Source organism: Marmota monax, unplaced genomic scaffold (assembly GCF_021218885.2).
Source record: "Marmota monax isolate L192 unplaced genomic scaffold, Marmota_monax_Labrador192_F-V1.1 WCK01_AAM20220418_F8-fsc00041, whole genome shotgun sequence".
Classification (NCBI taxonomy): domain Eukaryota; kingdom Metazoa; phylum Chordata; class Mammalia; order Rodentia; family Sciuridae; genus Marmota; species Marmota monax.
The window spans coordinates 15,232,763-15,257,402 of NW_026695238.1; the positions used below are offsets into that span (position 1 = coordinate 15,232,763).

General features: G+C 52.3%; 1 protein-coding gene across 1 annotated transcript in view; it reads left to right on the forward strand.

The window, feature by feature from the left end:
• Window positions 1-24,640, forward strand: part of Inpp5d (inositol polyphosphate-5-phosphatase D) — a 109,532-nt gene that overhangs the window by 63,387 nt on the left and 21,505 nt on the right. Inside the window, exons 7-17 of the mRNA XM_046439562.2 lie at window positions 4,650-4,730; window positions 4,854-4,925; window positions 5,821-5,944; window positions 13,561-13,667; window positions 15,391-15,493; window positions 17,379-17,575; window positions 18,004-18,121; window positions 21,201-21,297; window positions 21,815-21,953; window positions 23,470-23,578; window positions 23,728-23,816. Coding sequence (XP_046295518.1) covers window positions 4,650-4,730; window positions 4,854-4,925; window positions 5,821-5,944; window positions 13,561-13,667; window positions 15,391-15,493; window positions 17,379-17,575; window positions 18,004-18,121; window positions 21,201-21,297; window positions 21,815-21,953; window positions 23,470-23,578; window positions 23,728-23,816 — 1,236 coding nt within the window. The remainder of the gene's footprint in view (window positions 1-4,649; window positions 4,731-4,853; window positions 4,926-5,820; window positions 5,945-13,560; window positions 13,668-15,390; window positions 15,494-17,378; window positions 17,576-18,003; window positions 18,122-21,200; window positions 21,298-21,814; window positions 21,954-23,469; window positions 23,579-23,727; window positions 23,817-24,640) is intronic.

Here is a 24,640-nt window from a genome sequence, read left to right on the forward strand (position 1 = left end):
GAGCCCGATGCTCTTGGATGCTCCCCGGGGCTCATCCCTCTACTGGCGGGATGGAAATGGGTTTTCTGAAAGCCATTCATGTGCAAATTTTCACTCCCCTCTTCAGCAGAGCCATGTGTAGGTAGCCATCTTAAGGATCGCACGCTACACGGTACTGACAAAGGTGTGCACTGGAGCTTGGTCTCTAAAAGCAAAAATATGGAAGCCCCATCAATGTAGAGAGATGATGAATGTAGAGAGATCGGCACCGCTGTGGGCAGATCTCCAGCCATACCTGTTGGGTGGGATATGCAAATTGCGGAACAACTGTGCACTGTGGCTTCAGCCCAGGGAAAGCAAACCAGAAGGATTTAAACCTACCGGGCCACTCTGCTCACCAGGAGGTCCGGTGGGATGGGAGAGAAGGGGGTGGGCCCAGGGCGCCTTTGTCCACATGGCTTGCTTGAGTTGTAGGGCAGATGAAAGTTTCCTTCTTTCTGCTTCCTAAAGTTTCCATCGTTGAGTCTCTGGGGCAAACTGAGAGTGGACAGTTCGACTGGACCAATAGGACATTTATACACGTGGGAGCTTCACAAAGTGTGACACTCAGAGAAGACACAGATGATTGACGTTTTTATACCACTGTGAGGCTATGGAAAGCAGCAGGGGCTTGGAGTGGGGCAGGTGGTGGTGGGTCATATACTGGGCGGGGGGCGGGGGGGGGGATCTCAAGGGGAAGCCTCTGGTCCTGAACAGTTCAGCTCTTAGTCAGCAGCCTTCAGAAGACGGGGTGTGCTGGAGGCTGCAGTGGCAGGATCCCTTGAGCCCAGGAGTTGGGGGTTAGCCTGACCCACAAAGTGAGACCCCATCTCAAAAAGAAAAGAAAACAAAAAGAACAGGTGAAGGCTGCACCAAGCCTCCCTTGGTGAGTGTTCACGGGTCTTTCCTAGATCTAGACAGCAGATGGCGAGACCACAGAGAGCCTCCCTTTGACTACCGATGGAGAGGGTTGCAAATTTCTTTTACAAAAAAGACAGCTTTTCAGAGCTATTCCTGGGTCTGCAGTTTCTGTGAATAGCCATCTTGAAACATGCCAAAGAAGAATATTTTGAGGTGGCTTATTTTGGTCTTCCACAGAATTTTTTTTTTACAGAGAAAATATATTTGTGTTCTATTTATACAACTGAAAAAAATTCACCAGGAAAAAAATATATTTAAATGTATTTCTTTGAAGTGGATGATGGGTTAATTTCTAAGAAAGCAAAAACAAATCTCGATGAAACGGGACCAGCTAAACATCAGAAATTAGTTTGAGAGGAAGAATGTGCACCCAAGTCCTTGATCAGGAGACAGGCCCCCAGAGATGGGCCAGCAGCCATCAGGGTGAGGGTCTGCCCCTCAGAGGACAGGTGTTTGCATTTGGAGGTAGGACAGAGCAGTGACAGGAGTGGAGTGGTCTCCTGTGAGACCCTGGATTTCAATCCATTTCCTTCATGACCCCAGACGGGGAACACCTATAGAAACTTAAATAGAGCAACAAATATACCACTTATGGTAACTTTGAAGCAGCATGTTTTTAGAGGTCTGTTCTGTTGAGAAAACAGGTGGTTGATTACAGCATTTGAAAAAATATACAAAGGCTCTATGAGCCCTAGATTATGATGTCCAGCCTACTTTAATGCACCGTATCAATTTTGTTGAAGTATTTGCAGAATCTATCACTCGGAACTTACTGGGTTAAAGGAAGGTCGAGAATGTCACCTTTGGTGTACCTTCAGAATTCACAGTCAGGAGGGTGTTCAGAGAGGCTGCCTGGCATAGAGAAGGAAGAGGCGCCTCGGTCAATAAGACTAGCCCCTTGGGCCCTTTGAGCCCCGCCTGTGACCTGGGGGTGGTGGTGTCCTACAGTGCAGGGCTGGATAATGGGGGAGGATGCCCGTGAGACTGGCATCTGAGCAGTCAGATCCTTGCCACACAAGCCCTTAGCCTTAGGAAGGCAGACACTCCCTAGACCCTGGTGGGACCCTAACCCCTGCAGGGAATCTTTCCAGGGCTGTTGAAAGGCTCCTAAAACTATGCAGTCAAAATGGTGAGGAGCCTCAGGGCAGCCAAGAGCCCGGGGTCTACCCTGCACAGAACCCAGAATGGGGGTTTGTGTAGGCATCCCCTTTGAGAAGTGCTGCTAAGGTGGATGTGGCATGCCTGGGACTCCGGGGCTGAGGCAGGAGGATTGCACGTTTGAGGCCAACCTCAGCAACTTAGCAAGGCCTTAAGCCACTTAGTGAAACCCTGTCTCAAAATAAAAAAATAAAATAAATAAAAAGGACTGGAGAGGTAATGCAGTGGTAAAGCACCCTGGGCGTCAGTCCCCAATAAGAGAGAGAAAAGAAAGAAAAGTGCCACTAAGGGGCAAAGTGGGATAACTGGGTGGACTGTGTAACCCGCAGGTGACACCCGTGCCAACCCACCCGCGGGCAGGCTGCACTGTGAGTTGCACCCTCAGCCTGAACATTAGTGACATTTCGACCTGGGTAGCTCTTTGTTGTGGGGACCGTCCTGTGTGCTGGCCTCTACCCACTGAGTGCCATTAATCTCCCCAGCTGTGCTGCCTGGAAATGTTTCCAGATGTTGCCAAATGTCCCCTGAGGGGTAAAATGTACCTGAGAGCCACAGTACTCAACCCGCATTCAAATCCCGCCGTGTGCTAGCTCTAGCACACCCTGTCTCTGCTCCCCCAGGGCTTAAAATCGTGCTTGTTATAGGAATTCATCAAATGATCCTCGTTATTAGGCAGAAGTATTAGAAAAGCTACAGCTCTTGTCCCAGGAACTAACTCCCTGGGCTCAACATCCTTGTGCTCTGAAAGGTTCTGCCAGACCTCCCCCAAAGTCACAGATCCAAAGAGGGGAGACACCAGCCTAAAGCTGCACAGCAACTGTCCAGGGTAGAAAGCGGGTCATCTCAAGTGTCCACACGGGGAAACAAGGAGGTTTGAATCCATGCTATCTTAGTTAATTGTGAGAAAAACAACCCCAAATGAGGGGTGGCAGAACTGCCCCGCCTACTGACCAGCATTTCTTAGCCAACAGGTAGCCTTCTGTTCTGCCCTGGCCTGCATCTAGATCCACTCTTCTCAGCCTTTCCCTCATTGATATCTAGACAGATTGTGAGCTTTCTTAAAAAGTAGTCAGAGAAAGCACTGACACGTTAATAGCCATGATGATGGTGGTGAGGTGATTGGGGGAGTTAATGATGCTGATGGGACTGGTGGAGGTGTGTCTTGGTCCATTTTCTGTTGTTATAACAAACTACCTGAGGCCAAGTGATTTATAAAGAATTGAGGTCTGTTCTGGCTCATGGTTGTGGAGATTGGGAAGTCAAGGGCAGGTACCTGCATCTGCGCACTATCTGGTGACAGCCTTCTTGCTGCATTATCACCAGGCGAGGGTAACACAGGGCAAGACCGAGAGCCGAGCAGGCTTGCCAGAGAGCACATTGTCATAACAAAACCACTTTCTTGGTGGGGTAGAGGCTGCAGTGACGATGGCGATGGCAGGAGTGGCGTAAGGAGATGGGTAGAAAACTGAGGTCAAAAGCAAACATAGCCAGGCTGATACGTTGAGCAAGGAGGGAGGTGAAGGGACAGCACTCTTTCCATTCTGCTCGGTGTTCAAGTTAGGCACGTGTCTGATTTCCTCATCCTCCTGCAAGACTAACTATGCATCTCCAGCTCCTGGCAGCCTGTCTACCTTAGAATGGAGACTTTACAGTGCTTGTTCTGTGAACAAGTGCTCGATGGCATGGACTTGGTGCCAAGCAGAGTACAGGTCCTGCTCTGTGTTTTATTAGCTGTGTGACTACAGATAGTAACTTGAGCTCTCTGGGCCCTTCTGTTCACAAACAACCCTATTGAGCCTCTCCAATGGTCAGAGGGTGTTCCTCGTGCCCAGGCTGCAGCACTGGTCACAGTGTCCTTGGTCTCAATTCTCGTGGCGCCTGTGTTCTATCAGGGGAAGCACACAGGGAGGTCATACATGGAGGAGATAACTTGATTGATAGCAATGACCAGGCGGCTATCCCAGCTGGAGGGGACAGGGACGATTTCCCAGTGGTATGAGACCTGAATGACAAGGAAGTGCCCTTCTCAAGTGAAATCCAAGTCCCTGGAGAGCCTTAGAAAGTGTCACTCTCGGCAGATCAGCAGTGGGGATCCGAGCGGCCCTGGGGGGTGGTGCTGGAGCCCAGCGCCTTCGAGGGCAGGGTAAGGAGTGGACAGTGCTGTCCCTGCAGGGGAAACAGCTGGCCTCGGGTTTTAAGTGGTGGAGTGGGTGTGTTTGGGGAGCAGAGCAGGCTCCGTAGTGCAGGAGATTGGGAGGGAGGAGGTAAGATCAAAGAGGCGTGGAGCTCGAGGCGACTGAGCTGGAGGGTGACGGGCTCCCGAGAGGCAGACGAGAGCAAAGGCGTAACGATCTGGTTTGGGCCGTGAGGATTCTGAGGATTTTGCATGTCCCAGTGTCCTCATCTGCAGAGGGGATGAAAACAGTGGTACGCGAAGCTGTCGGGGAGCTGGAACCCGGTGGAGCAAGGGGGCGAGGGCGGTGCTCAGTGTGAGCCGCCTTCCTGATGATCACGCAGTCAGTGCCACCCTCGTTCTCGTCCTCATGTCCCAGGTGCCTGGGGAGGCCAATCCCATCAACATGGTGGCCAAGCTCAGCCAACTGACAAGTCTGCTGTCCTCCATTGAAGACAAGGTATTGCAGGGGGTCCTGCAGCTCTTGTGGTTTCTTGGGGGGGGGGTCCCCTGTTTAGACAGAGGATGGCCAGGTTGCAGGCTCTGTGTCCCTTCTGACTCTGCCCCCTGCTGCTGCCCACAGGTCAAGGCCCTGCTGCATGAGGGTCCTGAGTCCACCCACCGGCGTTCCCTCATCCCTCCAGTCACCTTTGAGGTAAGAGGCCATGACAGTGGAGACTGGCCTTGAAATTCATGCTTGTCCCTGGGACAAGCGCGCCTTTGGCTTGGGCTATGGAAGGGCAAGGAACCCAATTGTGGAAAACGGCAGTCCCTGGAATTGCCTGGCCAGGGAGATGGTTCACCGTGAGAACTGGGGCCTGCAAACGTCAGTGAAGTCCCCTCCGTAGGGAGGCTGCCAGGGACAAGCTCCTCATTGGCTGCAGTGCTATAAACTTTGTCCTCAAAATGAGAGGAATGAGCTACATGAAAATAGTGTCCCCAGCGGCCCGTGGGGAAAAACCAAACCAAAACAATTGCTGTGATCTCCCTGAGAGGGGCTGAATTCGAACCTCCAGCCTTGATCCAGAAGCGTGTTTTTCTTAAATGATCCCCAGTGTTTCTGGTGTGTCCAGTCAGCCTGATCCCCCATTCAGAAACACGGTGAGACACCCCTGCTCCCCACCCCAAAGTCCTCTCTCGTCCTGAAAATTCCTGTAAAAGACAGATTTCCATTTTCTGGGCTGTCCTAGGCCACAGTGTTCAGCTGGCCTTGTAACAAGGCCCTGGGGTGTCTCACTAACGTCCTTTCTGGAAGTCAGGGCAAAGCAGGTTGACATAATGAGCCGCTTTGCAATAGTTCATCCGTTTTCCTCCACTGAGCCTGTTGGAGAAGAGCTGGGGTGCACAGTGGGCGAGCTGGGTTGGCCCCCGAGTTTGGGCGACTCTCAGGGGAGGCAGTGGGGTGTGCACATGTGGACTGGGGCGAGGGAGATGGTGTCAGCAGCCTGATGGCTCCCCAGGGGACGCTGACCCAGGGTTGCCCAGCCATGGATTGGCATCACCGAAGCTCATTCAGAAAATCAACAAACCACATCTCTTCCTCCGCGAAGGTGAAGTCGGAGTCTCTGGGGATTTCTCAGAAAATGCAGCTCAAAGTGGACGTCGAGTCTGGGAAACTGATCATTAAGAAGTCCAAGGATGGCTCTGAGGACAAGTTCTACAGCCACAAGAAAAGTAAGACCCTCATGCCTCTTGCCCTAGGTCTGTGGAGGCTTTTACCAGGGACCTGCAGCAGGTGACCATCAGTAGCAGCCCCAGAGAGTGAGCCCTTTGCAGAGTGGTCGCTGTCCAGCGTGCCCACAGCGCCTCACCCTGCCCCTGGAATCCCTCCCCTGGCCTCATGTCCCCTCCCCTGCATGCTCTGGCCTGTCCTTCTGAACCTGGGGAAGGAGCTCACACCTCACGTGGTGTGCCCTGCCTAGCGACAGTCTTGTGGCTGCGGCTGGGGTGACCACGCATCTATGTGTGTGACTCTGTCTTCTCTTCCCTGCAAACAGGCCAGTCTGACCCACCCTGTCACCTCATTGTGCCTACTGCAGGCCCTGCATAGCCACTTAGCAGCTGTGTGACCATGGGCATGTCACCTCCAAGCTGTCTTTAGCAGCTTTGGGACCTTGGCCCACCACTCCGGGTCTCAGTTTCCTCGTCTGTAAAATAGGCATGAGAAAGATGACCTAAGTAACACGGGACAGAGCCCAGCACCTAGGTGCCTCTCTGAGCTGGCTTCTGTCTTGGCCCCGGAGCTGTTTGGTTTTGTGTTTTGCACCATCAGGTCAACTCATCCATACAATGGGAACTGTCCCCTGAGGAGTCCTTGTGGAGAAACCACTGCAGGCAGGATAGTAGGGGTCGGGGCGGCAAGCGGGACCTCTGTGAGCCCTGCCGGCGGGGAACTTCTGTTCTGGTGCATTGAGTGGCCAATAAATAAACAAATGTATCAACACACTGTCAGCTGCTGATGAGTGCTGCCAGGAAAACAAGAGCATAACGGGTTAGGAATCAGTGAGGGAGATGGAGTAGCCAGCAGAAGGGGACAGGGCGGGCACCTCTCAGCGAGGAGTGCAGGAGCTGAGAGGTTAGACAGGGACCTGAGGGGAGGGTCCCAGATGGGAACAGCCTGTGTGGACTCAGGCAGCACAAGCAGGCCTTGAGGAAGAGCAGAAAGGGCTGGGGAGCCTCACCCGTGATCTGCTGGGAGGCTGAGGCAGGAGGATCACGAGTTTGAGGCCAGCCTGGGGTGCTCAGAGGCAGAGAACTGGGGATGACAGCCTTGGGGCCATGGAAACAAGTTTAAATGTTGTCGCAAATGTACAGGAAGTCTCTGGAAAACTTGGATCCAGAACAGGAGGACTAGATCTCAGTGCCATTGCCTTAGTGCCACTGCAGGGGAAGGACACTCCGGGGACAACAGTGGATAACCGGCCCTCCCTGGGGTCACTGTTTCCACGCAGCACTGGGACCTCGGTGTATTTAGGAGGTGGAGTGTGGAAGAATGGGATGGAACAAACCCGTGGGAGCCAAGGGGAGGCCCTGGGAGGAGCTGAGCCGGGCCTGCGCCTTCAGATTCCCCTGTGTGTCCTGGTATGAGAAGGGCACCTGTCACATGAGGGTCTTATGATCTGCTTCAGGGAAGGTCAGAGAGCACTTTCTGCATCTGCTGTGTTTAGGGTTCCTTTCCTTAAAATACCCCTCATGTCAAGGTGTCTATTGGAGGTAGTGGGTCCTGAGCCCCATCACTAGCACACGGGGTGCGGGAAGCCCAGGCAAGATTCCCAGCCCTCCTGCTGGTGACCTTGGGCTGGTGTCCTCTCTGGGCCTCAGTTTACTCCTCTGTCAACTACGATGGTGGTTTTATTCTGGAGGGCTGCTGCCAGGCATGAGGGACCAACACTGAAGCACATGGGGCCTGGCGACTGGGGCTGCTCAATACAATTGGTCACTGTCACCACTGTCACCGTTCCACTAATCCTTCCAACACAGCTGTGAGGCAGGCAGAATGGAGCAGTGTGTGTGCATATGTGTATCAGGAAGACAGTCCCTGCGCACTGAGTGACAAGCTGTCATACCTGCAGAACTAAGCCCCTGGCATCAGGGCAGGGCCCCTCGGTGCGGTGCCAAGTTGGACGTGAGAAGCCGCGAGTTACTGATGGTTTGAGCACGAGGGCTGGGTGGAAAGCCGTCAGCTTAGAATGGTGCTTCCCTCTGTCCTAGGAAGAGTAAGTTCAGGAGGTTGGTTGTACAGCAGGTGACTCCAGCTGATGACAGTAGGTTGAATTCTTGGAAATTGCTGAGGGATTCTTGGAAATTGTTAAGTGTTCTTGTAGCTGTGGGCAATCCAGTGACTTGGAGGCTGAGGCAGGGGGATGGCAAGTTCAAGGCCAGCCTCAGCAACTTACTGAGACTGTTTCCAAAAGTGATAAAGAGCTGGGGATGTGGCTCAGTGGTAAAGTACTTCTGAGTTCAATTCGCAGTACCCCCCCCCCAAAAAAAAGTGTTCTCACAATAATGGCAAGGATGAGCAGTGACGAATGTGACAGTGCGCTAGGTTTGCCCATTCCACCCTGTGCATGCGCTCAGAACACCACGTGGTACCTGATACTTTGTGTATCAATTTTAATTAAGCAGGGCTGGGCCTGTAGCTCAGTGGTAGAAGGCTTGCCTGGCATGCCTGAGGCCCTGGGGTTCCATTCCCCAGACTGGGGCAGGGGACTAAGTAATGGGGAGGGGGTGGGAAGGAGAAAACAGCACTGATACCCAGCGCCTGCCAGCCCTGACTTGGGGGCACATACCCAGCTCTTGTCGCCCCCTACCAGGTTGACGGAGCTGTAGTAGATCTGTCATGACACCCGTCACATCAGAAGACACCCACCTGTTCACAGTCTGTCCGCCCACCCATCCCCCGCCAAGGACAGCAAGGTCTTTACCTTATGCCCCGGCCTAAGCTGTCAGGGAGGTTGCATTCAGCAGGAGGACTAAAAGGAGAATATCAACAAACACAGACATGCGCACGTGAACCAGGAACATGCCTCGGACATTCCCCATAAGTCCCAGCTCCCCTCAAATGTGGCTCCACCAAGCTGGGGTGTGGGTCTCTTGTTCACTGCTAAAACCCAGAACTGTGCTGAGCCCAGAGTAGTGGTCAGTGCAGGAATGAATTTCCCAGCACCCTCGGCCCTGCGTTTAGGCAGCCTCTTCATAGCTGAGAGGCAGTGTGCCTCATGGCTGAGGCCTTTGGTAAGCTGGGTGCTCATCCCAGAGCCAGGACTTGGTCATACTGTGATCTTGGGAAAGCAGCTTGACTCTGGAATCTCCATGTTCCTCTCTGCAAAACAGGGCTTCCTGCGAGTGGCTGTGAGATGAGTGGGTGAGGCCTGTCTTTAGCCTAGAGCCTGGCTCACAGTTTCCAAGTTTGGCTGTTAGCATGAAGTGTCGCCTGCCTGCAGGAGCTCTGTGGCTGCAGGCTTTGGTCACCAGGTACCATAATATCTTTGGCATTATGGTCTTTAAACATAGGAAAAGACTGTTGCTCTTTGACAAAATTGTAATGCATTCACTTTCTGAGCACCTGCTCCATGCCAGGTGTGGGTACCAGGTGGGGTCCTAGCTGTCAGGGAGGTTGCATTCAGCAGGAGGAGTAAAGGAGAATATCAACAAACACAGACATGCGCACGTGAACCAGGAACATGCCTCGGAGCAATAGCTCCAGGCTGAGAATTCAAATAGGAAGACAGGACAGTTGGGAGCAAAAGCCTCCCTCAGTGTGTCACAGAATGAGATCTGAGCATGGGCATGTTGACAGTCATGCCCAGAAGGAGGCCAGGTGGGGTGCCTAGGTGGGAGCAAGGCTGGCAGGGAAGGCTGGCTGCCCGAGCACGGAGGAGGCAGAGGCTGGGCGGGTCCAGCTGGTGCGGCTCACTGAGCGCTGAGCTGCCACTAGGTTTTAAGCGGGGGATGCCATGATCCCACTGTGACAGGTCACTGGCTGCTGTGCTGAGCATCAGTTGTGAGGGGGAAGGAAGAGTGGGGACAGAAAGACCAATTTAAGAGGTCATGACAGTAGTCAGGCAGGAGATAGTGGCTCGAGATGAGGAGAGGTAAACAGTCTGGTTTGAAGGAAGAAGGAAGAATGGCGGCCCGAGGAGCGCAGAAGAGCTCGCTTTACTAACCCCATGTGAGGAAAGGGAGCCACTTACTGACCCTGGTCAAATAAGAATCCCATCAAGGAGGTTGTCATGCCCTGGCAGCAGCCGCAGAGTCCTGGAAACAGATGTTCAAGAAAACCAGCAATTCAGAGGGAAGGAGATGCTGCCTGAGAGTAGCCGAACTGGGAAACTGCAGGGCATCCGGGTCGCAGGGGAGGGAATCGTACCGTGGGACACTTCCTGCTGCCACTGGCAAGGCCCATGGGATTCCTGAGCGCAGAGCACACACATGTCACCCACAGTTTCCGTCTGGTGACACTTCTAGCTTATGGAGAATGCGTCCACTATGGTCATTTCCCTTCCAGAAGCCAATACTCAGAGGCACAAAGGGAAGGGGAAGAGGTGAGAACTAGGAAATCTTTGTAAGTGGGAAGCAGAGATAACGGCAGCCAACTTGGAGAACCGAGCAGCTAAGCATGAAGCACGTGGGAGAAGAATGGAGGCACCATGGCTCATCCAGGGGCCATCCAGGGGCCACCCACGGGCTGGGAACTGAGAGCACCGGGGCCCTGGAAGTGGGGTGAAGGGCCCGATGGAAACCCGTCAGAGAGCCGCAGCCCCCAGCTGTCTCCACTGCACACAGCCAGAGGTTCCCTGGCTCTTTTGTCAGGAGATGGGTATTTCCTCTCCAGAGGAGGTAAAGGCCTGGGGGCCGCTGGACCTGGTGAGGGTAAGAGACCCTACTGAAAGCAAAGGACCAGTGATGATAGTGACAGTGACTTTCCAAGTGCTGAGAGCTCGGTCTTCTTTCCTGAATGATGCCAGCAGGCCCAGGCAGGAGGTCGGAAGCATCTTTTCTGGATGATGTGACCACCTCTGGGGCAAAGATGAAAGTGCTGCCATCAAGTGACCACCCAGTGGAGAAGCCCTGCTGGAAGGACCCCACACCACTGATACAACCCAGCCTGTCAAGGGTCACCAGAGCAACCTTCATGCCCAATCGTGGGGCTTTCTTGGATAGTTGTGTTTTGGATAATCTGTAAGCTAAAATACCATAAAAGTTTTAAAACTGTGCTGCAGAAGTATTTCACTGGTAAGCAGAGATACACAACATGTAGTTCAAGTATGGAAAGCTCTTGAAATACTGGAAAGGTCTAGTCCAAGGTCAGCTAGTGGTATAGGGATGTTTTTGCTTTAAACTTCAGCTTGTTTGTGTTTGCTGCTTTTTCACCAATGAGAATAGATTGTTTATGTAATGAAAGAAAATAATTAAAAAGAAAAGAGCACAGGAGGGCTGTCAATTCTTTCCACTTATTTTTCCTGGGTCCACCATGAGCACAAGGCAGACCCACCCTCCCTTAGGTTGCAATCAGTAGAGCGGCTGACTTTAAATGAGAGTATACACAGTTTCCAGTTGTCCCACATGACATGACTGATGTTTACCTGCTTCAGTTCTACAAAGCCAGCAATTTTATGTGATTCAACTTCAAAATTGGAAATCTTGGTGGGTCCCCTCTGAAGACAGCAGCTCACAAAGATGTAATGATGGCTGTCTTTATTGAGACCTGCCTTTAGCTGGGATGGCTCAAGATTCTGTGTCTCCATTTATCACTGTCTTTTTGTGGGGGGAAGGGAGGGGGATACTGGGGATTGAACTCAGGGGCACTCGACCACTGAGCCACATCCCCAGCCCTATTTTGTATTTATTAGAGACAGGGTCTCACTGAGTTGCTTAGCCCCTCACTTTTGCTGAGACTGGCTTTGAACTTGCGATCCTCCTGTCTCAGACTCCCAGGCCGCTGGAATTAACAGACATGCGCCACCACGCCTGGCCCTTTATGACTGTCTTAATCCTTCTGATCTTGCAATCTTCAAGGGAAACCTCAAATAAAAGACAGTGGGACATGAAGACAGAAATAAAGGGAAAAACAAAAACTTTTGGAGGAAATAAATTATACAGATTTAAAAGAATTTAGAGTGCTATCTAAAAAAGGGAACAGGAGGAGAACAATATAAAAATGAAAGGAGGAGAAGAGAGAGTGGAAGAAGGACAACTCTGGGAAAGGAAAAACTATAAAAATGTAGAAAATAAAAACTTGATGGAAGGGTGGGAGGTAAAAAGAAGGGAATTGCCTGAAAGCAGAACAGTGGGGCAGAGCATTGGAAGACAGCAGAGGTGAAATGCTTACGGAGGCCCAAGGCCACACGAGGAAGCCCTGGAGGAAGAGCCCCGGGAAAGATCAAGTGCAAACCAGACTGTTGGGAGTCCTCAGATCACTCGCAGGTTCCGTGATGCGTGAGGAGAAACCAGGAGGCCACTGGGTGTGGGAGCGCATTCACAGCTGGGCCTTAGTGCCTGGAAAGGACTCCGCAGAATCAACAGAAGAGGCACCGGGCAAGAGCTGAAGGGAACCAGGACACGGTTCCTGCCCATCAGCCAAGAGAGCACACGTGAAATGTCCACCAGGATGGTCTTTAGATCCTCAGCACCAGGGTTTTTAACTGGGGCTGGTCGTGGAGGTACCCTCTCCTGGCGGGATCCCTCTTGACACCTAAGGTCCAGACTCCAGCAAAAGGCCACCCTCACTAGCAAGCTCCAGGACAGCAGTTGCCGGCCCACTGCGCCGATTCTTTTCTGCACAGAGGTGAATCAGAACAGCTGTTTCTCCTGGGTAATGCTGCAAACTGGAGGTGTCGGAGCAAGTCTCCAGAGTCAAGAACGGTTTCAAATTTGGAATCGGTTAAGTGGGAGGGTAGAGTTTTCAGACACAGGAGGACTCCAAAAATGTATTAGTTGCCCATTCTTCCTTTCTTGGAAAGGTACTAGGGACATTACTGTACCAAAATGAAGGAGTAAGCCAAGACTTGGGATCCAAGAAACAAGATCCAGTGAGACAGAGCTGGGTAGGTTGCTGGATGACACAGGTGTTGGCCCCGAGCTCCACCATCAGGCCTAGAAATGGCGTCCAGAGAGGCTCTGGGAAAGTTTCCCAAGGACAAAGGATGATGAAAGAGCTTGGTCACAGGAAGGAGTTACAGACTTGGGGGGAGTTGGGACCAATGAGAACACAAGGCAGGGGGCTGGGGGGTGGCTCAGTGATGGAGTGCCTGCCTAGGCCCTGGTTTGATCCTCAGCACCACATAAAAAAAATAAATAAAACAGAGATATTATGTCCATCTACAACTAAAAGGTTTTTTAAAAAGAAGGAAGGAAAGAGCCGTGCACGGTGGCACACATCTGTGACCCTAGTGACTTGGGTTGCTGAGGCAGGAGGATGGAGATTTCAAGATCAACCTCAATAACTTAGGCCTTACGCAACTTAGCAAGGCCCTGTCTCAAAATGAAATATAAAAAGGCCTGGGAACAGTGTTGAGTGGTAAAGCATCCCTGGGTTTGCGCCCCAGTCCAAAGAAAAAAGTAAAGTAAATTTGTATTTAAAATAAAAGCAAAAGAAGGAAGGGGAAGGGGAAGCAGGAAGGCAGAGCATCTAGGAACAGCAGGATCTGGAGACCAGACAGACTTAGGGCTCCGCCTGTGGACAGGAGGGTCAGAGGAGTTGATGGTCCGGAGTCTGGACCTGGTGGAGACTGGGACGTATTGGCTGAATGTGTGGATGAACAAGGAAGTTAACTTCCATTTTTCTTAAGTCCTGCAGCTCATCAAGTCACAGAAATTCCTGAACAAGTTGGTGATTTTGGTGGAAACAGAGAAGGAGAAGATCCTGCGGAAGGAATATGTTTTTGCTGACTCCAAAGTAAGTGACAGCAAACCTCCAAGAGGGACTGAGAGGAGGGTGAGGGGACCCCTGTCTATTGAAGATGGTAATGGGCCGGGGAGTGTGCACCGTTAGCTCACTTCTCAGCAACCCACTTCACGCCTGGGGAAGCCAAGGCCTGTTTTTCGTCAGCCGGGGTGTGTGCAGTCACGCTCTGGCTGCCCCAGGAGCTCCTGTGCCACCTTGCCAGGCTGCATCCCTTCAGGCACATCCTTCATCACCTGCTCCTTGCCCAGCCCTGGGCCTGGCTGGGAGGCTTTTAGCTTCTCTGGGCTGGACTTGAGAGCGCTTTGGGGGACCTGGATTTAATTCTGAGTTCTATCTAGTGCCCCCTCTAGGAAACTTGTTTCTGCACTTTGCCCCACTCAGAGGAAGTAAGATGCTCCTGCCAGGACTGGCTCCCAGAGGAAACGGTGCTGGGTGGGCCAGTGGGAAGCCAAGGTCAGGCCCCTCTGCAGCCAGAGGCGGGCTTCTCTGCCACCTGAGCACTTACCTTAGAAGTCTCAATCGGGAACTGAGACCCATCAAGCCCCACTGTTCAATCCCCTCTGTCCAGTTCAGGGGAGGCCATTGGGCCACAGAGCAGTAAGGACATCTATCACAGAGGTGCTGGATGACCCACATGCCACAGAAGGTCATGTAGGGTCAGTCAGCACCTACATTGAAAAATAGGGTGCATGAGCCAGTCGTGGGAGGTGGAAAGACTACTGGAAGGACAGTATTCTGGGCACAGGGGTATAGGTCCAAAACCAGTTCATTCTGCCCCAGTTTTGCAAGCTCAGAAGGATTGAGACATGGAATCTTGAGCCATCTCAGCTAAAGGCAGGTCTCAATAAAGACAGCCATCATTACATCTTTGTGAGCTGCTGTCTTCAGAGGGGACCCACCAAGATTTCCAATTTTGAAGTTGAATCACATAAAATTGCTGGCTTTGTAGAACTGAAGCAGGTAAACATCAGTCGTGTCATGTGGGACAACTGGAAATTGTGTATACTCTCATTTAAAGTCAGCCGCTCTACTGATTGCAACCTAAGGGAGGGTGGGTCTGCCTTGTGCTCACGGTGAACCCAGGAAAAATAAGTGGAAAGAATTGACAGCCCTCCTGTGCTCTTTTCTTTTTCTTTTTTTTTTCATTACATAAATAATCTATTCTCATTGGTGAAAAATTAGCAAACACCAACAAGCTTAAAGCAAAAATACCCCTATACCACTAGCTGACCTTGGATGTTTTGATTCAACCCATACATTTGTATTTTTAAAAAAACAAAATACAGGAATGCAATCTATACTGGTTTGCATCAAGTAGCTTTCCATACTAGCTACAGATTATGGCATCTCTCCTTGTTGGTTAAGTACTTCTGCACCATAATTACTTGACCAGATTCTAGTTTATGGATGAACAGATCCCCCATGATAGGACGTGAAGGTTGTTTCTGAGCTTGTCTGGTTTGCAACATGTGCTGCAGAGCCACGGAGGGCTGGCTCTTTGGGCAGTTCCAGGATTTCTCTAGAGTCAGGTCCTCCGGTGGAATGGCTGGGTCAGAGAACACTCGCTGACTCGGGATGCGATTCCCAGGTTGCTGTTCGGCCAGTGCAGAATGACTTACACTCCGCCCAGTTTTCTTGAGGCTGAGTCCTTTGCAAAGTGTAATGTGCAGGGAGGCAGAGGCCTTGCTCAGTCTGTCCGCCCTTTCATCCCCAGAAGAGAGAAGGCTTCTGCCAGCTTCTGCAGCAGATGAAGAACAAGCACTCGGAGCAGCCGGAGCCCGACATGATCACCATCTTCATCGGCACCTGGAACATGGGTGGGTCCCTGTGCCCCTCCCTCCTGTCCCGTCTCCTTTGGTTTTGCTTCTCCTACGGTTGAGGGACACCTCCAACTCTCCTGCCTTCTTGCCCCGGCCCAGTCTCCTTTCTGAGGAATTCTACTCTTTGCCTGGGGGGATGAGCAAGAAAAAGGAGCTCTGGGTAATTGCACCCCGGAGCAGCAGGGTGGGCTTTGGAAGAAAGAATCTGAGTATCTAGGTGGAGGGGCCCACTGGAGCACCCTGCCAGTGTTTGGTAGCTTGCCTAGGGGACCCAGGCCTGGGAGAAAGAAGTCCATTCCTGATTTATTCAGAGAGAGATCAATAGGTATGGAGGTAGGTAAGTGGATAGACAGGTAGGTAGGTAGGTAGACAGGTGGATGAATAGAGTGATAGAGAGATGCCCAGTTAAATTTGAATTTCATAGGAACAACAAATAAATTTTTAGTATAAGTGTTTGGCCAGAAATAAATATATAAATACCAAATATATACTACATATATTTATATACTAATATATAAGTTAAATATATACTATAAAATTTTTCTAAAGAATATTGACATAAGTACTCAGCTAGAAATCAATTAGTAAGTAGGAGATGTCCATTTAAATCTGAATCTCAGATCAATAACTGTTGCTTATTCTAAAAATCTCCCATTTTTCTGCCTTTGTCCTGGGCGGAGTCAGGCCATCCCAGTACCTGGACCAGTGTGTAGTCACCTGGCAGAATCCTGGAGGAAGGCTTGAGCACCCTTTAGAGAGGCGGGGGCTGCTTGGAATTGAGAGGGCAGTGGGGAGGGGCCAGGATTCCGAAAGATAGCTGTGGGTCTCCGCGTCCACTATGGGCTCCTGACCCCAGGTCTGCAGAGCATTAGCCTTCCCTGTGACTTTTGACCCCTGAGCTTGCCAGGTCAAGCCCACATGATTTGGGGGTCACAGCAGTGCTAAAGGAGAGACCTGGCCAGGGCCTTGGGGCCCCACATCTTCCGTTTCAGTATCTTATTGTCCGCCTGGCTCTCCCGCACCCGCCCAGGGCTTCATGCATGTGGCCCGGGGCACTTTCCATTTTTCCCTTCATCAGCAGAGGTTTCTTTTGGTTGGACATAGTCAGTGTCCCATTGCACACTGGAAGGGTGGCAGGGTCCCCACAGGGTGACCCACCAGCCCAGCATTCATGCACCAACTGGGGGCCCCCAGGAAGCAGAATTCAGCCAATACTGTTATTCCGCTTCTTGGGTTTCTTGGCCCTTGTGAGCCAAGAAGCCACCTCTGTGAAAAAGGAAAATGTTCACTCATCCTCCTGGGGCATCCTTGTTCTTGCTGTTTCATCTCATTTTTCTTTTCTTTTCTTTTAAATTTTTTTATTGTGAGAACGGGTTCTAAGTTGCTTAGGGCTTTGCTAAATTGAGGCTGACTTTGAACTTGCAGTTGTCCTGCCTCAACCTCCCAAGTCACTGGGATGACAGGCATGTGGCACCATGCTGGACTTTCCTCTCCTTTTTGGAAATGGAAATGGAGGGGGCCTGCTTGCTCTCCCTGTTCTCTGGTGAACCACCTGCTCATTTCAGCTCTCGACTGAGACCTCCTTTGGTGGACACTAGGAGCCTCCACCCTAAACACCTCAGCTCACTTGGCAGATTCACCAGTAGAATGTAAATTCCCAAGGGACAGGACAAGTCCTAATGCATACAGAGCTCTGACCCCTGATTGACTCCTGGGTGATGTTGGTGCTTAGTTTTTCATTAAAAGCATTTGCTGGAATGGTTTTGCCTGATGATGTGATCTACCCTTATGTCCCCCATGATTCTTCTGCTGTTTTGATCCTCTTGCTGCCGTTGATCTGGTGTGCCTTCAACTCACTTGGTGTTGGGTTTTGCTGTTGAAGGTAACGCCCCCCCTCCCAAGAAGATCACGTCCTGGTTTCTCTCCAAGGGGCAGGGAAAGACGCGGGATGACTCAGCTGACTACATCCCTCATGACATCTACGTGATCGGCACCCAGGAGGACCCCCTGGGAGAGAAGGAGTGGCTGGAGATACTCAGACACTCCCTGCAAGAGGTCACCAGCATGACTTTTAAAACGGTGAGCAGTTGGCCACACCCCAGCGGTGCTCGAGGACAGTGGGCTTTGCTTCCAGAGAGCATCTCAAGCACAGTAGGCTTGAGCTACCAGCTCTCCCCCTCCACTGAGCCCCCACTTCCTTAGCCACAGAGATGGACCTGGAGGCTGAACTCAGATTGATGGGGTCAGTGGGCTATTGCTGAAAATCACTGGCCCTCCTCCTTCCCAGCCCCTGCTTGTAGGAGATAATCTTGGAAATGTTGTCAGCCCCAGGTGTCACCTTAAGATGCTTTCCCTCATGGTGGGGCATCGGGAGGAGTGCCCTGAAGGCTAGGGGGTACAGACAGGGCACGCCATTCCCTGTGCTCTGGGGCCAGGGCTGGGCCATTCATCCCTGTGCTCTGGGTTCAGATACTATACCAAGTGTCGCAACGCTGTCCTCCCACCAGGTCGCTATCCACACGCTCTGGAACATCCGCATTGTGGTGTTGGCCAAGCCAGAGCACGAGAACCGGATCAGCCACATCTGCACTGACAACGTGAAGACTGGTATCGCGAACACCCTAGGTAAGCGGGGCAGGCACCTGATCCTCCCAGCACACTCTGCTTTGTCCTTGTCACGGAGCCACCTGGGATATATCTAGATTAAACCCTGAGTCTCCTCCTGGGTAAACCCAGGTGGTCGGTCTCCCTAGCCAAAACTCACCTGAGGTCTACACCGGCTCTGGGGATCTGGCTGAAAAGTGGGTTTTGACTCAGTAAGCCTTGAGAGGATCCTAAGACTCCATGTCTCGCAATCCCCAGGTGACCCCAGTGCTGCCAGCTGGTCCATGGGCACCACTTTGTGCAGCAAGAACCTAGAACAGGGGTCTCTGGCACGCTTGTGCTGGACAGGGCCGGATAGTGACTGTCACAGGCTTCGTGGACCACAGCTCATCTCTGCCATTGTCACCAGTGAGCTGCCATAGGCCACAGAAAACGTGAACGAGGTGGCTGTGATTGGTGCCACTTTCTTCATAAATGCGGCGGGGGTTGACCGCAGGCTGGTGCCTGACCTGGATCCCCCTTCACCCAGGTTGGAGCTGGAGTCCAGCTCTGAGCCTGTGAGCCCAGTCACAGCACTGCGGAGAGCTGAGAGAGAGACCAAGCGTGGGAGCGTGTGTGTGCGTGCTCATGGGCATGTGCTTCTGTGTGTGTGTGTGTGTGTGTGTGTGTGTGTGACTAGGGGTGTGTAAGCCTATGGGGGCGTGGCTCAGGATGTGTGCTTGTGTCTGTAAGACTGTGAGTGTGCCACCCTGTGTCTGTTAGTCTGTGCTTGTGAGTGTTGATCTATGGTGTGAGCGTGTGGGGGTGGAGTCGGGGGTTAGGCCATACATTGGGTTTTGGTGGCTGGAGCTGGGGACAGAACAGAGTCCCAGAGGAGACAGGAAATGGAAGGATTGTTGCAATCCCATGTGAAAAACTCGGCTTTTTGCTGGCAAACCTCAAACTGCCCCGCCACACCCACTCATCTGTCCTTCCTTCCTGCCTCAGTGGTGGTGGGGGCAGCACCGGCTGTGCCCTGGCCTGAGCCCAGCCCTTCGGCTGCCCGGGAACTTCCCCTTGTCTCAGTCCGTCCCGCCCTGGCTACTTGCCTTCCTTGCCACCCCCACCCACACAGCAAAGTTCACTGAAACCTCACATTGCAAAACATACCATGCCTCAGCCAAGCCCAGCTCCGGTCACCCATCAGTCCTTAGGGCAGCGAAGACCTTCTGAAGGTGGACCCCACACAAGGCCACAGGCCAGAAGCTTTACCCGCATGATCTGACTGAACGGCAGTGCCCTGTGGGGAGGCACTGTTAGCGTCCCAGAGGAAGAGATAGGCCATGTGGATGTGTCCTAATTTGGCCGAGGCCCAGGGACAAAAAGTGGTGGGTGGGGTTCAAACCCAGATGTGGGTCTTTAGACCCAACTGCCAGAAGGGGAGGGAGCTGGAGAGGAGGCCTGGGAGAGGAGGGGAAGCCCCAGAGCAGGATGCCAGAGCTGGCCCGGGCCTGGGCGCACTATGACACACCCGCCAGCTGCAGGTTCCTCCTTTGGAACCCGGGAAGCTGAGCCAGGTCTAGGTCCTAAATGTCCTAGTAGCCGCGTTAAAAACAGAAAGGAGGTCTAGAGCGCTCGCCTCGCACATTCGAGACCCTGGGTTCCATCCACATAAAAACCAATAGGTGAAATAAAGGTATTGTGTCCAACTATAACTAAAAAGTAAATATTAAAAAAAAATAAAAAGAAAATAGGTGGAATTAGTTTTAAGAACAGATTTTAGTGAACCTCACACATCCAAAAAGTCATCATTTCAATAGGTGTTCATTACACATCTAGCTGTTTTTCTTACCTCGGGCACATGAGGGTTCTACACCTAGAGCCCCTGTCATTTGGGACCCAGTGTGTTCCAAGTGCTCAAGCCATGTGTGGCTGTGGCTCTCGGGTTGATCAGAGCAGGTTCCCCAGCTCCAGGCTGGCTCAGGCTGGAAGACGGCTGTGAGGGCCAGCTGTGATATTATGGGGGCCTCTGTCACAGCCACTCAGCACTGGGAACCCTGAAGGCAGCTGCACACAGATGATACCTAGATGAAGGGGCAGAGCTGCGTGCTGATAGAACATTATTTGTAAATGCTAAAATCAGAATTTCATGTCTTAGCCGGGTGCAGTAGCACAAACCTGTATTCCCAATGGCTCAGGAAGCTGAGGCAGGAGGATCTCGAGTTCAAACCCAGCCTCAGAAACTTAGCAGGCCTTAAGTAACTCAGTGAGACCCTGTCTCTAAATAAAATATTTTTAAAAGGGCTGAGAATGTGTCTCAATGTTTAAGTGCCTCTGGGTTTAATCCCCTAATGTGTTATGAAAGATTATTTTTCTTTTGAATTTTTTTCCCCCTGAACCATTTAAAAAAGTAAACACTGACTTAGAGGGCTTGTCAGGCACACGTCTCTGGGCCCCAGAACTTTAGCTTTGGTAGCGATTTGGTGTTTCCCCTTCTAGCAAGTTTCCAGGTGCTGCTGCCACTGGTGCAGGGAGCATACCTTGAGAACCGCTCGTCTAGAACAGATCTGCCAGTGAGGGCCTTTGGTCTCCCTGCAGCCCTGAGTTAGCCAGGTTGGGGGCAGTCCACCCAGCCGGGCCACTTCCTCCCAAATCCTCTTCCAAGTCCTCTGCCTGCCTCTTTTTTTTTGGTATTCCGGGGCATCTACCACTGAGCCCCATCCCCAGCCCTAGTTTTGTATTTTATTTAGACACAGGGCTCACTGAGTTGCTTAGGGCCTCACTTTTTGTTTTGCTGAGGCTGGCTTTGAACTCACAATCCTGCCTCAGCCTCCCGAGAAGCTGGGATTACAAGCGTGCCACCACCCTCAGCCTCTGCCTGCTTTTGATGGTCCCTGCCTGCCTGACACAGTGGCCACTGACGTGCCTGCCAGCCTCCTTCCTCTGCCCTGCTGAGGAGCCCAGGGCTGTTGGTCCTCACTGTCACCATGACGTCTCCCGGCCCGTGGGACCTGCTTGCTCTCTTCCCTGCTTCTCTTGCTCTTTCTCAGTGCCATCTCCTTACCCCTTGACGAGTTTCCTATTTGACTTCTCTGACTCTCCTGCTCTTCCCTCCCTTTAGGGAACAAGGGAGCCGTGGGGGTGTCATTCATGTTCAATGGAACTTCACTGGGCTTCGTTAATAGCCACTTGACTTCTGGAAGTGAAAAGAAACTCAGGTAATGGGGCGCGTCCCCCAGAAGCCTGTGTCTGGGTTACTTATCCAGGCAGCCCTCACCCCTGAACCCCTGACAACCTCTTCAGTGCCCGTCCAGGACCATCTGGGCATCTACCAGCCTTTAAGGGCCTCCCATGGTCTCAGTAGAGGCAACTGCAGTCCAGTAGGGCCCTCAGGTGTGGATGACTCTTGTCTGGAGGACAAAAGTGACATTAATGTCATTAAGCTCGTAGATACCTAGCCAGCACTCCCATGTCCATGGGGAGACCTTGTGGATCAAGGCCTGGTTTGCCTACTGGTGGCCAGTCACGGATGGCCATCTAGAACACCCCTCTGCTGAGCAGATTCCACGGCTGCAGCTCTGCTCCTCTGTTCCCAGCTTGGTCTCAGAAGCCCTGCTGCCCGCGCGGGAAGGTGGTCACTGCCCCAAGGCTGGACACACGCCTACGCTGACCTCGGCCATGGTGGAGTGGGGAGCTGTGACCTCATGCCAGGTGGCCTCTTCTTCCTTGCATTAGGCGCAACCAAAACTACATGAACATTCTCCGGTTCCTGGCCCTGGGGGACAAGAAACTGAGTCCCTTTAACATCACTCACCGCTTCACCCATCTCTTCTGGCTCGGGGACCTCAACTACCGCGTGGAGCTACCCACCTGGGTAAGAGCAGTGCCTGGGCTGGGGCTGCAGCCGCCAGGCACAGAGCCTCCTAGGGTTGGCTCAGGACAGAGTCCTGGAGCCAGGACACACAGAGCAGGTCAGGCAGCAGCAGCAGCTCTCAGGGCCCCGCGCTGTGCCATCGCAGAGTTTCCGCCATTGGGTGGAGCTCTTCTCACGCCAGCTTCTCACCTGACTGTCCTGCCCACCCCTCCTCCCTGTCACTGCCTCTCAGTTATCCAGGAAGGGCAGGAGTCCGAGGGGACCAGTGCATTCATCTCACCACGTCGTGGTCCCAGCCAGTCTGAGGAAGACATTTTTTGAGTTCAATGCCCACCCATGGTCCCCAGGGGAGAAAGGTGGGCAGACTTGTGGTTGAACATATGTCTCGGAAGCGGGGACAGGGAAGAGGTGAGAGGAAGAACAGTGAGTGCCCTTTGCTTGGAGACTGGGGTTCACCTGCAGGCTGTAGGTAGATGCTCTGACCTGACCCTGCAGTCCTGTGAGAGGAAGGGAACGGAACAGGGCCTGACGTGGTGTGCAGACAGGGACACTGAGGCCCAGGAGGACTGGAACGCAGCTGAGGGCCGCAGGTGCAGTGGTGCACACCTGGAATCCCAGGGACTTGGAAGGCTGAGGCAGGAGGATTGCAGTTGTTGGGCTAGCCACAGCAATTTAGGGAGGACTTAAATAACTTAGTGAGACCATGCCTGAAAATAAAGAATTAAAAGGAACTGGAGATGTAGCTCAGTGATACAGTGCCCCTGATTCAATCCCCAGGACCAAGAAGAAAGAAACTTGCTGAGGGTTGATTGTGTTCTCTGAGAGGGGTCTGTCCGTTTCCCAAGCACCTTTCCACATGATCCCATGTCCCTCAGTCACCTCTGAGTCTCTGACCACCTGAGCAGCTCTGAAGAGACCAAACAGGGGCATCCATCTGTATTATGCCCAGCCACGTCCTTCCTCACAAGATGCCCTGGGCACCTTTCCTATTCTCCCTTGTCATCCATCTGGCACGTGGGAGGGACTGGCAGGGCCCCCACTTCCTGCCCCTTCCTTGCAAAGGGGCTGTCACAGCTGCTCACCAAAGCAGAGACTCAGCACCTGGTTCAAGGTCACAGAAGGGGTGGGAGGGAGGACTCCTATCCAAGGCCAACACATCCCACGAATGTCACACTGACTCTTGGGGTCAGACCAGCCGGGATCAGGGAGGCTGATACCCAGAGAATAAGCAAGAAGCATACCTACCCGTCTCCTCAGGGTTAGGAAAGATAACACTAAAGTCAGGATACATGCGAGTGTGGACTAGCCTGGAGCTTATGCTACTGGGATGATTCTGGGCTCTCTCTAGAGTTTTCCTTGTTAATTAGTTGAGTACCAGGAAGCAGCCGCCCAGCTGCCAGGCCTGGGCCTGGGGAGTGCAGGCACCTCAGGCCCTGGTGTGGCTGGAAGGCAGCGTGAGGCGCCTTCTTGATGCACTGGTGAAGGAGGCTTCTCACCTGGGCGTGTCTTGCTCTAGGAGGCAGAAACCATCATCCAGAAAATCAAGCAGCAGCAGTACGCAGATCTGCTGTCCCACGACCAGCTGCTCACGGAGAGGAGGGAGCAGAAGGTCTTCCTGCACTTTGGTGAGAACACAGTCTGTCCTGCGCCCTTTCCAGCCATCCTTCTGTCTCCCCAGACATCCTTACCAGGGGACGGATGGCCTCGGGGAGGAGGGAAATGGGGCGGGGTGGCGGCTGGGGAACTACAACTGAAACCCTAGTGTCTGTTTCAGAGGAGGAAGAGATCACGTTCGCGCCCACCTACCGCTTTGAAAGACTGACTCGGGACAAATACGCATACACCAAGCAGAAAGCGACAGGGGTGAGTCCCCCAGAGTCCTCTACTGCTCCCCTCGCCCATCTCGCGCCCCCACCTCTGTTCCCAGAAAGGCAAACAGGAAGTGGAAAGCATTGGCTACCAGGCAACAACAATGACAAAAGGAAATAAATAAATCAGAAGTCACGTGCTGCTGATGTCACCGTGCGGAAGCTGGTGATCTACCTGTGCACTGCAAAGACTCGAACTCACATTTAGATTTTACCTGCTGTTCGGATTTTTTTTTCATGGTGTTGGGATTGAACCCAGGGGTGCTCCACCACGGAGCCACCTCCCCAGCCCTTTCATTTTTTATTTTGAGGCAGGGTCTCACTAAGTTGCTGAGGCTGGCTTCAAACCTCAGCCTTCCAAGTAGCTGGGACTATAGGCATGTGCCACCACACCCAGCTATCCAGATATTCTAAAGGGATATTCTGAAAGGATTTTAAATAATTATTTCTTTAACTGGGTTCTGAAGCTTATTTAAAAAAACAAAACAAAACAAAAAAAATAACCAAGCAACCAAACAAATGAAACAACACCAAGACCTGTGATTGAGTATGTTTGCTAAACTGACAAGCGGATCCACATGCAACAGTTTCTCATTGCAGGACTTAAAGAGCCCTTTGTGGGCTTCAGAGCATGCAGTCCTCCATGAAGAAATCTGTGCCAAGCTCAGTCAGTCACAGAACACCAATTCGTATCTCAGGGAAGCCACTTGTGTTTCAAAGAATTGTGTTTGGAGAAAGAAGCAATGGAAGATTTATTTGTTTAGAGATATTCTGACCTGGGGGGGGGAGGGGCTAGGCGCTCTCCTAGGTGCTAAGAGG